The sequence below is a fragment of the Etheostoma spectabile genome, chromosome 14 (assembly GCF_008692095.1).
Source record: "Etheostoma spectabile isolate EspeVRDwgs_2016 chromosome 14, UIUC_Espe_1.0, whole genome shotgun sequence".
NCBI lineage: Eukaryota > Metazoa > Chordata > Actinopteri > Perciformes > Percidae > Etheostoma > Etheostoma spectabile.
This window is the reverse complement of record NC_045746.1, coordinates 8,819,226-8,831,914: the sequence shown is the minus strand read 5'-3', so window position 1 is coordinate 8,831,914 and position 12,689 is coordinate 8,819,226. Positions and strand designations below refer to the sequence as shown.

General features: G+C 41.8%; 1 protein-coding gene across 4 annotated transcripts in view; it reads left to right on the top strand.

The window, feature by feature from the left end:
* col16a1 (collagen, type XVI, alpha 1) overlaps positions 1 to 12,689 on the top strand; it is an 88,634-nt gene that overhangs the window by 11,318 nt on the left and 64,627 nt on the right. Inside the window, exon 1 of one of the 4 annotated variants that reach the window (XM_032535243.1) lies at positions 4,239 to 4,467. The exons of the other annotated variants lie outside the window; for them this stretch is intronic. Within the exon in view, the coding sequence (XP_032391134.1) occupies positions 4,392 to 4,467 (76 nt within the window). The 5' untranslated portion in view covers positions 4,239 to 4,391. Of the gene's footprint in view, positions 1 to 4,238; positions 4,468 to 12,689 lie in introns of those variants that run through there. 4 annotated transcript variants of the gene reach the window in all.

The window sequence follows — 12,689 nt, the reverse complement described above, 5'->3', positions numbered from 1 at the left end:
ACATTTGTTACAGGGTCAAACGAATAAGATAATCTTAGATCTTTAAAAAAAATATCTCCTAATATCTATAAAGTATCTCCTGGGGCACTCCCCCCCCCTCCTCTTCCCTGCAGTAATAGGTACTGCTCCCTCTTCAGACCCTGGGGAACATAGCCCTGTAAATGTAACAAATGCTGTCTTGAATTAAACTGCACATTAAGTGTTGCTCATTTAACCTGCTGCAGGCGGAACATGCAGTATTAGCTGTGGGCCACGCAGGATCTGTTTCATGTACTGCTTCTAATTCTAGCCTGTACTGTGCGCCTACAGATCATTTTATCATCCACTTGACTCTTTGCTTATTCCGGTCAGCAATGATGTGAACATTAAGCTATCAGAAATGGTGAGCCTTTAGCATTTTCATCTGCAGACTGACTCAACCATGCATAAGACGGGCTTGAGGCCAACCAGTTCACCTTACATCATTAGTTCTGTAAGTGGACCAAATGGTCCACGGCAGTGGAACTTTGAGGCAAGCATGAGCAGGGAGCGCTGTAAGTTTTCAAAACTCCCTCCTTTTGTTCTCAATCTGCAACTGTGCTGGCTTGATTCTCTTCACAACTATTCAAGGCCCTGAACACAGCCCAGTATTTAAGACTAGTAAAAACTTGCCACAGTTGTCTTTAAATGTTACACAGCTTTAGATATTGTCTACGCTAGTTTAAGAGTTTCTTTTGCTCCCGTCAGTGGATATTGGAGAGTCTATCAAAGCCTCAGGACATCATTAATTACTTTATTCCCTCAGAGTTCCCCATTGTAACGCCTGCGATGCACTCTCAGGTTTGGCCTGAAGCCACATCCAAGAGCCAGGATTATACGTGGACATGTTCTTCTGTTCATGATGACATCAGAATCTCAGTAAATAGAAGCTTCTGGCGTCAGATGTCTCGATACTTCCTGTCTGGCAAAACAACTCTGTGGCGTGCCTGAAAAGATAGCAGCACACTGACTGTTGTCAACATCCATCGCCTGTTGGGATGGCAGTGTCACTCACTCGGTCCATCACTTTGGTCCAGACAAATATCTCCACAGGTACTTGATGGATTGGCAGGGACATTTGGCACAGACATGCATGGCTGCCGGAGGAGGTCTACTGGCTGAAGTGATGCTCTGTCATCATCACTAACTCACATTAATGGTTTCGAGTGAAATGTCTTAACGACTATTGGTTGGATTGCCATGAATTTCTAACAAACATTAATCCCTACCAGAAAAAACGCAGTTCACGCCACATTCAAAAAAATAATAATTCCCTCTTACCTGTATAGGGCTATTCACTAGTCTAGATTGTTTTGGTGTGAGTTGCCCGGTGTTGAATATATGGCTGTTGAGATGTTTGCTTTCTGTCAAGTATAGTGGAACTAGATGGCACCCGGCTTGTATTGCTCAAAGTGCCAAAAATACACATTTGAAAAACTCAACAGCAATGTCTTTTCCAATTCATGAACCGTTCTCACAATATCCCACCTGGCTGTCAGCAGTTTCATTTGGAACTAGTTTTCTTTCTTTATTTTTCAAATGTATTTTGTGTGCCTTCTAGTTATAGTGATCTACGTGATGTAACAATATCCTACATTGTGTTTTTAGCCTATATTCATAAATATCTTTCTGTATTCTTGTTCTGGCTTGTGACCACATCCTTGTATTACCGCCCTTTTTGTCTTCTGTTGCACACATAATGTACTGTATATGCACGTTTTTAATGTCATTGTATGCGTCTACCCGCCTCTTTTTATGCAGGACTTCTGTTTCTGGCTGCATTCCAGTCAACTTTAGTGGACTTTCTACACATTCTCTGCTGGGAGAGACTTAACCTGGAGAATCATTCAGGGTCACAACCCAACAGTCCTATCAGGAGGTTGTTTTCACTGCCCAACACCCAAACCACTCTGGACTGAGTGTGTTTTGTACTGTAGCGGGCTAAATTGGAAATAGATCTCTGTGAGCGAAATGTCCATCAATCTTCTTGCTAAAGAATGCTGGTAGTGGACAGCTGGAAAGGCAGTGAACCCTCAAATGTTACATGGCAGACACATTTATGCTGGTTCTCCCATATAAACCGAGGGAAAGGAGTCTAAATAGTGGGCAACGTTTTTGCTGTTGTTTAATCATCCATGATCGTGGCTAATAAGCAATTCTCTTGTCAGGCCATAGAGAGGACATGTTTCATTTACTCTGTCAGTGTGTTTCCTCTAAACAGGCTTGTGTCGAGGCTGTTGTTCCATCTGTAAGTGGCAATGATGATGAAATGTGTGACAACCAAAATTGCTAAGCATTGAGCACACAATTACCTCCATTGTTAAATAGGACAATATCAGCGTCTGTCCATGTATTCAAGCCATAAAAGTACTGGAACTGGTAGCTGTACTGAAAATAGAAACCTCAATAGGTCTGGACCTAGAACCTAAATGACCCCTAGAACTACTGAGCTGGTCTGCACCTTCCATGGAGACGCATTGTTGTTGGAAAATGCTGTCCAGGGTGAAATGATGAGCGTTGTGATTGTTAATGTTGGTCACCAGCTCTGTCCGCCAGCGCATGTCTCAGGCTTTTAGTGCTGGAGACTTTCAAATCTGTCATTGTTTTCCATACTGTATTAGCTTTGTGCTCAGTGACCCGATACATCGCGGCCCTGCTTACCGGGCTCATGGCCCACCACAGCGGCCAAGTCCAGTGACATGACCCCACACTGCCTTATCTGCTGTAGCCAGCTGGGTGGCCGTGAAGCTGCAAGAAACAGAGACAACCATCCAACACATATTGGGAGACTATAAATTGTTTTGGATTATGGCCAGATAATAATAGCAATGAGCTGTTACTTTTCCCTCATACTGTTCTCTGGACTGTGATGCAGTATGTATTAGTACTGTGTACTTTCTTATTATTGTGATCATGTGGCATGAAGCTATAATAATGGTTTCAGCTTTAGAGTGCTCAAACTCAGCCGTCTAATGCTTGATTAACCTTCCCACCATCCAACTGCGGGAAAACTTTGTTTTAATCTATTCTTCTTGCTGTTTAGCTCCCAGCTACATTTACATAAAAGTGACCATGTTGTCAACAGTTGTGCAAACTGATGATTTGGGCCCCAGCCAGAGTATACAATGTCTTGCAAAGATATTGTTCTTTTTATAAAATGGTAACCCGGCTTTTTAAATGGAAGAAATCAAGGAAAGGAGCCACACCTTGAGTCAGCAGCATGCCAAATTTAATGCATAATTCACAATGCAGAGCATGTCAAGCTGTCCATATTTTCAGAACATCGTTTGAAACACCATAATCCAGCACATTGTCTGTTAGCAGCAAGCTGCAGGAAGTCAGGTCAGGCTAGATGGTATTCACAGTGTCCTCAGCTGGCAGGTAAGCCACATTGTGTACCCCCAGGGGAGAGTAGGGTCTTTCTCCTGGCAGATGGGACAGGTGTGTGTTCAGAACACTCTGCTCGCCTGCCTGCCTGGAGGGCCCTGCTGTACCTGTAAACACCGCAGAGTTTAGGCTCCCACACATGCGAGGGCAAGTCCAGGTCAGCTGGGATGTGTTTATGTGAGTTGGAGTAGGCGGTGTTGGCGTGTTTGTGTGCGTGCATTCTTGTGTGCCTTCATGAATAGGGGTTGCAGTTAGGCAAAGGGACTATGGAGACTCTGAATATATGATTATTTAGGACGTGGCAACTATTTGAATCTGTGTGTTTGGTTGTTGTTGGCCACGTGGAAGCATCTGGTGCAATACAACCATGACTCCAGTGAACAGTCTCCAGATGTGTTGTGAGACGAGTTTGGCCCCTGGGTGTTTGACTCAGGACCAACCAGCCTGCATGTAAATCATTTACTTCTGTGTGTGCTTTTGTTTTGTCGTCTTGGTATTTGTGTCAGCATGTGCACATTCTTTTTTCTCTTTTACAATTCTTTCCTAGATATGTGAATCATGTAATGTGTGCACTTATGTGCACTCTCACAGACATTTGTTGTAAGTGTGTGTGTGTTGTGTGTGTGTGGGTGTGTGTGTGTGTGTGTGTGTGTGTGGCAGCTGCCCAGTCAAAGGCCAACCAGATGGACAGGATTGACTATGATCAGACTTTATAGAGTTCCCTCCCTATGAAGCACATTCTGGTTAATTCATATGCCACTACAAAGCCCGCATCATACCTCATAATTAACACATCAACTGTGACTGACTCATAAATATACATCAATGTCTATTTAAGAGTCAAGCATAATGTGCAGCTGTCGGCAGAGTGCGCAGTCTGGGTGTCCTTCTGACAGCATGTAGGAAGGATTTGACTTTTTGACTTTCTCTTTTTCTGTTTGTTCAATCCTCAGCTGGTGACGTGAGGTTTTTGGTGGAGTGAAACCATGTGGCTTCTCTGTTCATCTCTGACTCTGTTGGCCCTCAGCTTTGGATCGTGTGACACGCTGACATCAGAGCAAGGTGAGTTTTCTCTACTGCTGGAATGTTTTTAAAAAAAGAAAATGTAAAGTCTAGTAGTTCTTATGCATTGTTAAAAAGTCATAGTCAGAAACAAAAGAAAGTGTAACAAAATGGCTATGCTAACCTGGGCTCGTGGCTGGGTTAGCTCATTTGGTAGAGCAGTGCACAATATATATATTACAGTATATATATATATTATATATATTATTATAGGTTTACTTCTCGACGCAGTGGCCGAGGTCTCAGCTCCGACCTGTGACCCTTTCTGCATATCATTCCCCCTCTCTTTCCTCTTTCATGTCTTCATCTGTCCTGTGGAATTAAGGCCTAAAAGACCCAAAAATTACTCTTTTCTAAACAAAGCTAACCTGGGCTTGTATGACAAAGACATAGCTACTAGAGGCTAGTCATTATTCCCTGTCTCCTTTTCCCTGCATGTTGCCTTTAACGTGAGAAGAGACCAAACTTACCTGGATAAGTGTCTTCCCAACTTCTAGAGGATTTCTTGCTGCGTTAAATGGACTCACCCAGACACTGCATCCGTTCGCATCTGAATCGGGCCTACTAGCGTCGGGACTATGGCGGCGGTTTCTCCTGGCCGCTATTCCACCTTCACGTTCACTGTTACGCGTCCTGGACTTGTTTTTCTACAACTAAAAAGTTTGTAGAAAAAGAAGAATAGTCTTTCAGTGTCTTTGTCTTCTGTAGTGTTTTCACTATGAAGAAACATCTGGTGTGCAAACAATCTCCTCATCAATCCCTCCACACACCTAAATATGTGGTATCAGCGTCTCACACACACACACACACCACACACACACACACACACAACACCCTCATGTCACGTGTCAGCGTTTACAGCTAACTACGCCCTTTTTTCTAAAGACAACTGGAATCAAAACTGATATTATAACAAGATAATAAAATGTCTTGCTTTATAACATACCGTAAATTTTAAATTAAGGCCGTTGAAAAAATGAGTTGGATTATCTGCTTTTCATAAATGTGCATTCCAGTTTATCGTAGTGTACATTTCTACCAATTTATGTAAGAGATTCATCAACATATTCATGCTTTGTTTTTCTGAGTTATGGTACTCATTATAAAGTATTATTGTCCTACCGGTATTTTAGTCAGTGCGGCTGTATGTGTCACTCAGCCCGTTTGGGTGCTAATAGATGACAGTAGCTACATTGGATGTAAACCAGTTCTCATTTAGTGCTAGTGACGGACTTTTCAACAACTTATTGAACTTGAGGAGTATTCTGACCCAACTTGTCTTGTCGCCCTTCTGGCTGTGGGGTGTATTGTGTTAACCATCCTGATTGTTTTGTTCGACCGGTGGTCGAAAACCAGGGGAGACTCGTTTCCTGGATGCGCCCGGTTTTGTTCCGTCCTCGTGCAAAAAAATAATAAAACATAAAACATAAAACAGCACATAAAACCAGTGCTTGTTTATATCTATATATATACTATAATTACTATAATATACTATACTATTAACTTTTTGGATGGATGGAATGAGATGGAACTGGTTACTTAGTGAGCTGCTGGTAGGTTGATTGTGTTACCTTCAATTGTAACCGGGCCAGCTTGCCTCTATTTCAGGCTTTATGCTAAGCTAACAACAGCTAGCTGTATCGTTTATATTTACCGTACACATATGAGAGCAGTATGTAACTCCACGCAGAAATTCTTTTCCAAAGATGTTGAACAAAACACAATTTAAAAATGTGACTTATTCCAAATTGGATGTAAAAAATAAAAGCACTGCATTACATGTATAGTCATGTGGACTTTATATTAACTCCTACAAATGAAGCTATGGATAAAAATAAATGATAAAGGCCACAAAAAATGACTTATTCTCTCAACTAACTGTTTCTCAGAAGAGTCCCTGTATCTTCATTAAATGCTAAAAGACAAAGTCACAAATCCATTCTCACATTTATACTAAGACACATTTTTCTATCTGGTGTTGTAGCTTGTGTACGCGCCGGTGTGTGATGGGGCCCGAGGCTACAAAACCCCCCCGAATACACGCTTATGTGTGTTTCATGCTGGTGGCAGAGCGGTTAGGCTGTGGCAAGGAGGCACGTGTGTTTACCATGTGCGGTTGTGTTCCTTTTCATGAGCCATCAATCATACAGAGTTTCTGTGGATATGTGTAGGAGAAACATATTTTATTGTAGCATGTTGGGAGTTTAATTGTCTGTTGGTGTGTTAAGAGAAACGTGTGTAGCGTCTCGTGCGTTTTATCATTTATTTCTCCCCAACTGTCATACTCCCTCAACACACTGTCGGTGTGTTCTCAGGGGTAGGCTCTGTGATATCACCCGGGGGGGGGCAACGATCCTCCATAGCTCGTGGAGCTCTGAAGGGAGCTTTGTGGAGGAGGGGATCCCTCTTGGGAGACCCTAGTCAGAGCTTTTCAGATGAGACTGAGTCAGCTTGCAGCTCCCGCTATCTCCCCCCAGTGGTTGGAAGAAAGTGCTTTCTCAGGTGCAGCTATATCACTTTGTCACAGCAAGACCCGCACACCACTCTCACATCACCACTTCCTCTGACTCATCCAAATCTCTACTTACTGGTAATTTGCTGACTTACAGCAGGAAATCAGGTTTGACTAAAACTAGTGTGAGGAGTCGAGCTGGATGATTGCACTGGCGTTCTGCAGCGTATCCGCCGGAGACACTATAGTCCCCTAGTGTATTAAATTGCTGAGATTCCCTGCCTTTGGTAAAGTGTTGCTAATATGGTTCTTTTGGTGGGCCACAGACCCTACGCAGTCTGAAGTAATGGATTTGTTTATTGATCTGTTTTTACTCAGCTTTACCTCTGTCTGGCTGAGCTAAGTTGTGTATTGTTTCCTGCCAATGAATTGTAATAAGCTCATTTGCATAGAATCAGAAGTTAGAGAAGACAAACAGCAGAAACAGACACACATTACAGAGCCTGGTTAGGGGCACAGCTTGTTGTTATTGTAGTAAATATCCTATGCTGTCTTTGCTTCTACGTTGAGAACTGATTATATTCTGTAGGCCCTTATACCAAATATTGTATTGTGTACCTGTTAATCTGTTGTAATTCCATCTGAAACATGATGTTGGGACGGGACATCAAAGAGGGGTCTACTTTAATGTAACCAATTAAATAGGAGGAGAGGCTGTCAGATGTGATAGGAATAAATCTGAGCAAAACACTTAAACTTGTAACTGCTCCAGGGTGGCTACTTCATGAACGAACCTGTCCTGTTATGTCTCTCTCTCTAAAAAATTTGCATTGCGGTAAAGCAATATTAAGTCACATATCAGTACTGCCCAGTGCATACAAATGACCGACAAGTGACAAATGTGATCAGTCAAATGAAATTTTAACATTTGGTGCTGACATGTAATAAGAAGCAATTTCCTTTTAAGTGTCTTTCGCCATTTTTCTCTGATTGTCTGATAAAGCCTCTCTTACCACATACGTATACGCCCACCCTGCGCACAACACACCACACACCAACACACAGGCTGCCAGACATCATGTCAAACAACACAATCTTATTTGAGAAGTGTACAGACCTCTGCATGTACTGTCTCAGTTTATTGTTGTGAAAAGCTTGTAAATGTGTGTCATGAGTCCAGTCTGTCGTGTGTGCTTGTAAGTGTGTTTGAGTGTAGGCCAGAGGCCCACAAAGGGGAACACGAGTGAGCTCATCCCTCTCAAGTACAGCGTTTTAAGTCTTTCCACTCCTCTGTGCTGCAGTTTTATCTCTGAAGAAAAAGAAAATACAGTACAATGCTGTTCTCTCTTGTCTGTCTCATTTTCCCGAGAAGGCAAGTGAGACACACCTCCTCCTCTGTGTCAAACCCTTCTTCGGTTCTTATCATCCTCTCCGTTTGTGATTTTTTTCACGACACTTTAACCTTACATATAGCGAATTGAATACAATATTAATTGACTGCACCACCCAGCATCCCTGTCCCATATCTTGCTTGTGTTTATAGCTCCACCTGGAAGACTCTTTCTGAGTCTTACTTTCTGCGATCCGCAGCCCAGTCCAATTATCTTGGAATGCCACATTGTAGGCACATTCAATAACTACCATATCCTCTCTTATTGCAAACACACACCAAACACCTTCTTCTGGGATCTCTTCTCCCTAATGAAAACGCTGTGCCAATTGTTCTGCTACAGAAACAGAATTTCAAGGGCAGTTGGTTTCAGTGAACCCTAGCCACAGTGAGGCACTGGTAAATAAACCATTGATTCTTTAACCTTCTAAAGTTTGTTAAATATCTTGCAAGATGTGAGAAGGTCACATTGCAGTGGGCCAGCTAGAGTTGAGTTGACACTACATTGCTCTTGGCATAGTGAACTGATTATGGCGTTCACTTAGGAACCCTCTCTTTATAGATTTAACTCAACATATAGATTTTTGCAACAAATAGAAATACAATTATCTTGGCAATGATGGCTCCGCTCTTGAAAATGCTCCCTGGACCAGCCAAGCAGCATGATAAGCTGAAACAGGGATCGCTATGCAGAAACCCCACTGAATGTATAGAAGAGTGAGCCAAAAGAAAGACATTGAAGGACTGCTTGATGTGAGAATGGCTGTGATTGTGTTGGGCAGAGGTGGGTAGAGTAGCCAAAATTCACTCAAGTAAAAGTACTGTTACTTCAAATAATATGACTCAAGTAAAAGTAAAAGTAGTCATCCAAATAATTACTTAGTAAAAGTAAAAAAGTACTTGATGAAAAAACTACTCAAGTAGTTAGTAACTGTTGAGTAACGTCTGATTTATTCTTAACACAAGCATCAACAGACACAAAATACAAAATAATCATATTTAGGCAAACTATTGTTCATCAATCAATAAAATAAATTAAAATTAATTTATTAATTACAAAATAGCTCTAAGTGAGAGACTTGTCACATTAAATTTGGATGGATCTGCATGTGCAAAACATACAGTATGTAACCTAAAAGACAAATCCACCTCTCCACAGCAGAAACTAAAACCACCGCTACGTCTCCTCAGGTTAGATGTTGAGTTGTTGAACGCTCACATGTCCGTTTGTTTTGGTCGACACAGAGACGCTGCATGATGTGCTGCTGTTCCACACTTTTCCTAAAAGGTAGCCATGCTTTCACTATGAGGCCGGGGGTTCCTCCACTCTGTGTTGCCTTGGCGACGATTGATCTTTGTTTGCTACGACTGTAAGCTAACGTTCCGCCCATAAATAATACAGTCTATGGTCCCACCGCTGAGTAAGAGGATGGTCACGTGACTGCACAACGCCGTTTGATTGTGGAACACAGTCACGTGGTAGAGCCTTCAGCGCAAGACTCTTCTCTCTGTCAAAATAAAACATTATATGAGACGTACGCTGGGGTAAAAACAATGGCACGTAGAATACCAAAGACGTAAAAAGAAAAGTAACGAGCTCATTGTAGCCTAATGTATCGGAGTAAGAGTACAGTTTCTCCTTCACTAATCTACTCAAGTACAAGTAAAAGTATAGTGATTTAAAACTACTCCTAGAAGTACAATTTTTTCAAAAACTTACTCAAGTAAATGTTACGGAGCTAATGTAACTCGTTACTACCCACCTCTGGTGTTGGGGTATGACTTCCGTGTCCTGCAGGAACTAATGCTAAGCTTAATCCATATTGGTGTTTCATTACTTCCTGTACATTGATGCCTTTATAATAATCAAATCATCTACATTTCTCCTTTGTTATCACCTTTAAGTTAAGTGTAAGTTTGCATACAGTACATCAAAAAGTAGTGTTTAACTTCACTAAAGACCCATCATATTCCTAAATTTTTTTTGTCTATCTTTGGCAAGATGGAAACTTGGGGGAAGACTCACAGCAGTGTGCTGCATGACTGCCAGTAGTCGTAGAATCGTTACCTGCTTTGGCACGTCTCAAACACAACCCATCAAAGAGGAAGTGAACCCAGCCAAGACCATCCAATCTCTTTAAGGCTACATGCAGCTGCTAGCAGGATCCTGGAGTGGCACTCTATGCTACGTGCTAATTAGCTTGTCAACAAGCAAGCTCTTTCCTTTGATCACAGCTTGAGAGGAAATGCGGTTCAAGATCGGCTGTATGTCCTGTGCCAAGTGCCTGAGTCTGCAACGGTCCACTAAAATATCATCCATCGTCTGAGTTATGTGTAAATGGCTTGTTTATCCCATGAGCAAAAGTCTCGCAGTCTTACAAGTAAACACAACATTTAGCTTTAAAACTTGTTTGCCAAATTTGATTTATCTAAATGCAAATGCAGCCTGAGACTCATCTGGTTTTGTCATCTACAGTTATGCTGCATCAGCCTTACGTCTCGTTCACACATGCATTCTAAGTGTTGAGCATGCCATTTACATACTGAGCGTGTTCATTTCCTGATCAAGCTTTTCCCACGGGTTTTGATAAACATTTAGGTTAAATCTATATTTTTCTATTAGCATTGGATCAGGCGGCAATGTATAATGTGAGATAAATAGTGACAAACCCACAGAGAATTATCGGCCAGCTGCTGTTCCTCTCAGTTATCTGAAAGGATATCCCACTGTAGACTCTAGCACCCAGTGACGGGCAAAGTTAGCAACTAGCAGCTTTCTAAACCAAAACAGAGTTAAAGCAAGAGTGAGTATTTGATTTATTATCATGGTGGCCAGAAACACAAATTCAAATAAATGCTAATTTTGCCGTTAGGATGTTTAAATAGACAAGTATTTGCTAACAAATTCCCAAATTCAACGTTATAAGGTGATATTTCAATGTTGTGTTTAAAGCTTGGGGACTTGCCACCGTTTTGCCCAAGAAAATCTATAAATCTTGCTTTAAAGCTACATATCGTAGAAGGTGTGTTTTGTTAGCTTTAGCTCGACTTCATCAGCCGTGGCTATATTTTGAGCTTAATGCAACATGTACTCAAATCTTGAAGATGGAAAATTAACGTCTATGTATGAAAGATGCTAAAAGATGTTGCGCTAACTAAGCATGCTAAAAAAATGGAGCATGATAAAAAAAAAAAACAGACTGATGAAAGTTGAGCAAAGTCATACAATGTAGAGCATGAGCTTGACAAACTGTGTCTGAGATGTCCTTAAATGTCCACTGGAGAGACAACACAGTCTTTAGGGTAAAGAAAAAAAACACCTAATACAACCCACTCTCTGCTCTCCTGTGTGTTTTTTCTTCCTCTTCTCTCCTCCTTTTCCTCTCCTCTGTTGCTTGACTTTTCATTATGCTGCTCTGCTTGCCTCTAGACAGGATTACTCCTGACAAAGCCTTCATCTCGATTCTGTCTGATGGGAAAGGGACGGTGATGAAAAACAAAACACAAAATAGAGTAAGCAGAAACGAAAGGTAGATCGTACCATCTCTTGACTTCAAAAAGCCTGCGATAGGAGATGTGAAGGCAGCAGTGTCTTTGTGAGGCGGCAGAGAGTGTGCTGAGTCAGCCGATAACGTGAGGTTTCAAAATGGACCAGTCAAGTCATAAATACAGCATGTGTGATTGTGTGTGTGAGTGTGTGTGTGTGTGTGTGTGTCAGAGAGTGGGGGGGAAAAAAGGATGTACAGTAAGATCGAAGCAGTGCAACAGTATCTGAGGGCTCCAAAGACTGCTTGATAATCCCCGTACACTCCACTGTATCTGTCACTTTGTTCCTAAGTCACATTCAAGTCATACAATTCTTGTGACTATTCATCTTGAGTTTCTCTCAGCGTACTACCACACTGTTTGACATCTCGTTTCTCCACCTTGATTTCTACTTGCAGGCAGCAATAAGAGAAGGGCACACTGCAGGCAGAAATGTGCTGTGCTTTAGAACGGCCTTTGTAGATGAGCAGAAGCTGCAGGGTGCCAATTGATGAACTTGATAAAAGGTGATGAAGCGCTGAATGCGATTTCATTCTTTCTTGAGCCCGGCCTCCATGAAATTAAATTTCTAACTCTTAATTAAAGTCAGTTGGATGCTATTATTCATGTAATTGCATTAGGCTCTTTCCTTTTGTTTCGATGTGACTTTCAGTCACTTGCATAGACGTCGTGTCCAGTGCACTCTCTGACGTTATCAATCTGTAAAGCTAGGAGACACAATACACATTGCTTTAGTTTGGAATCCAGAAAGCTGTTTTTGTTCAGGCTTTGGTCTGCTTCTCATTCAGATGGACAATCATAGTGAGCCTCCAAGGAATCCTACATCTGAATTAG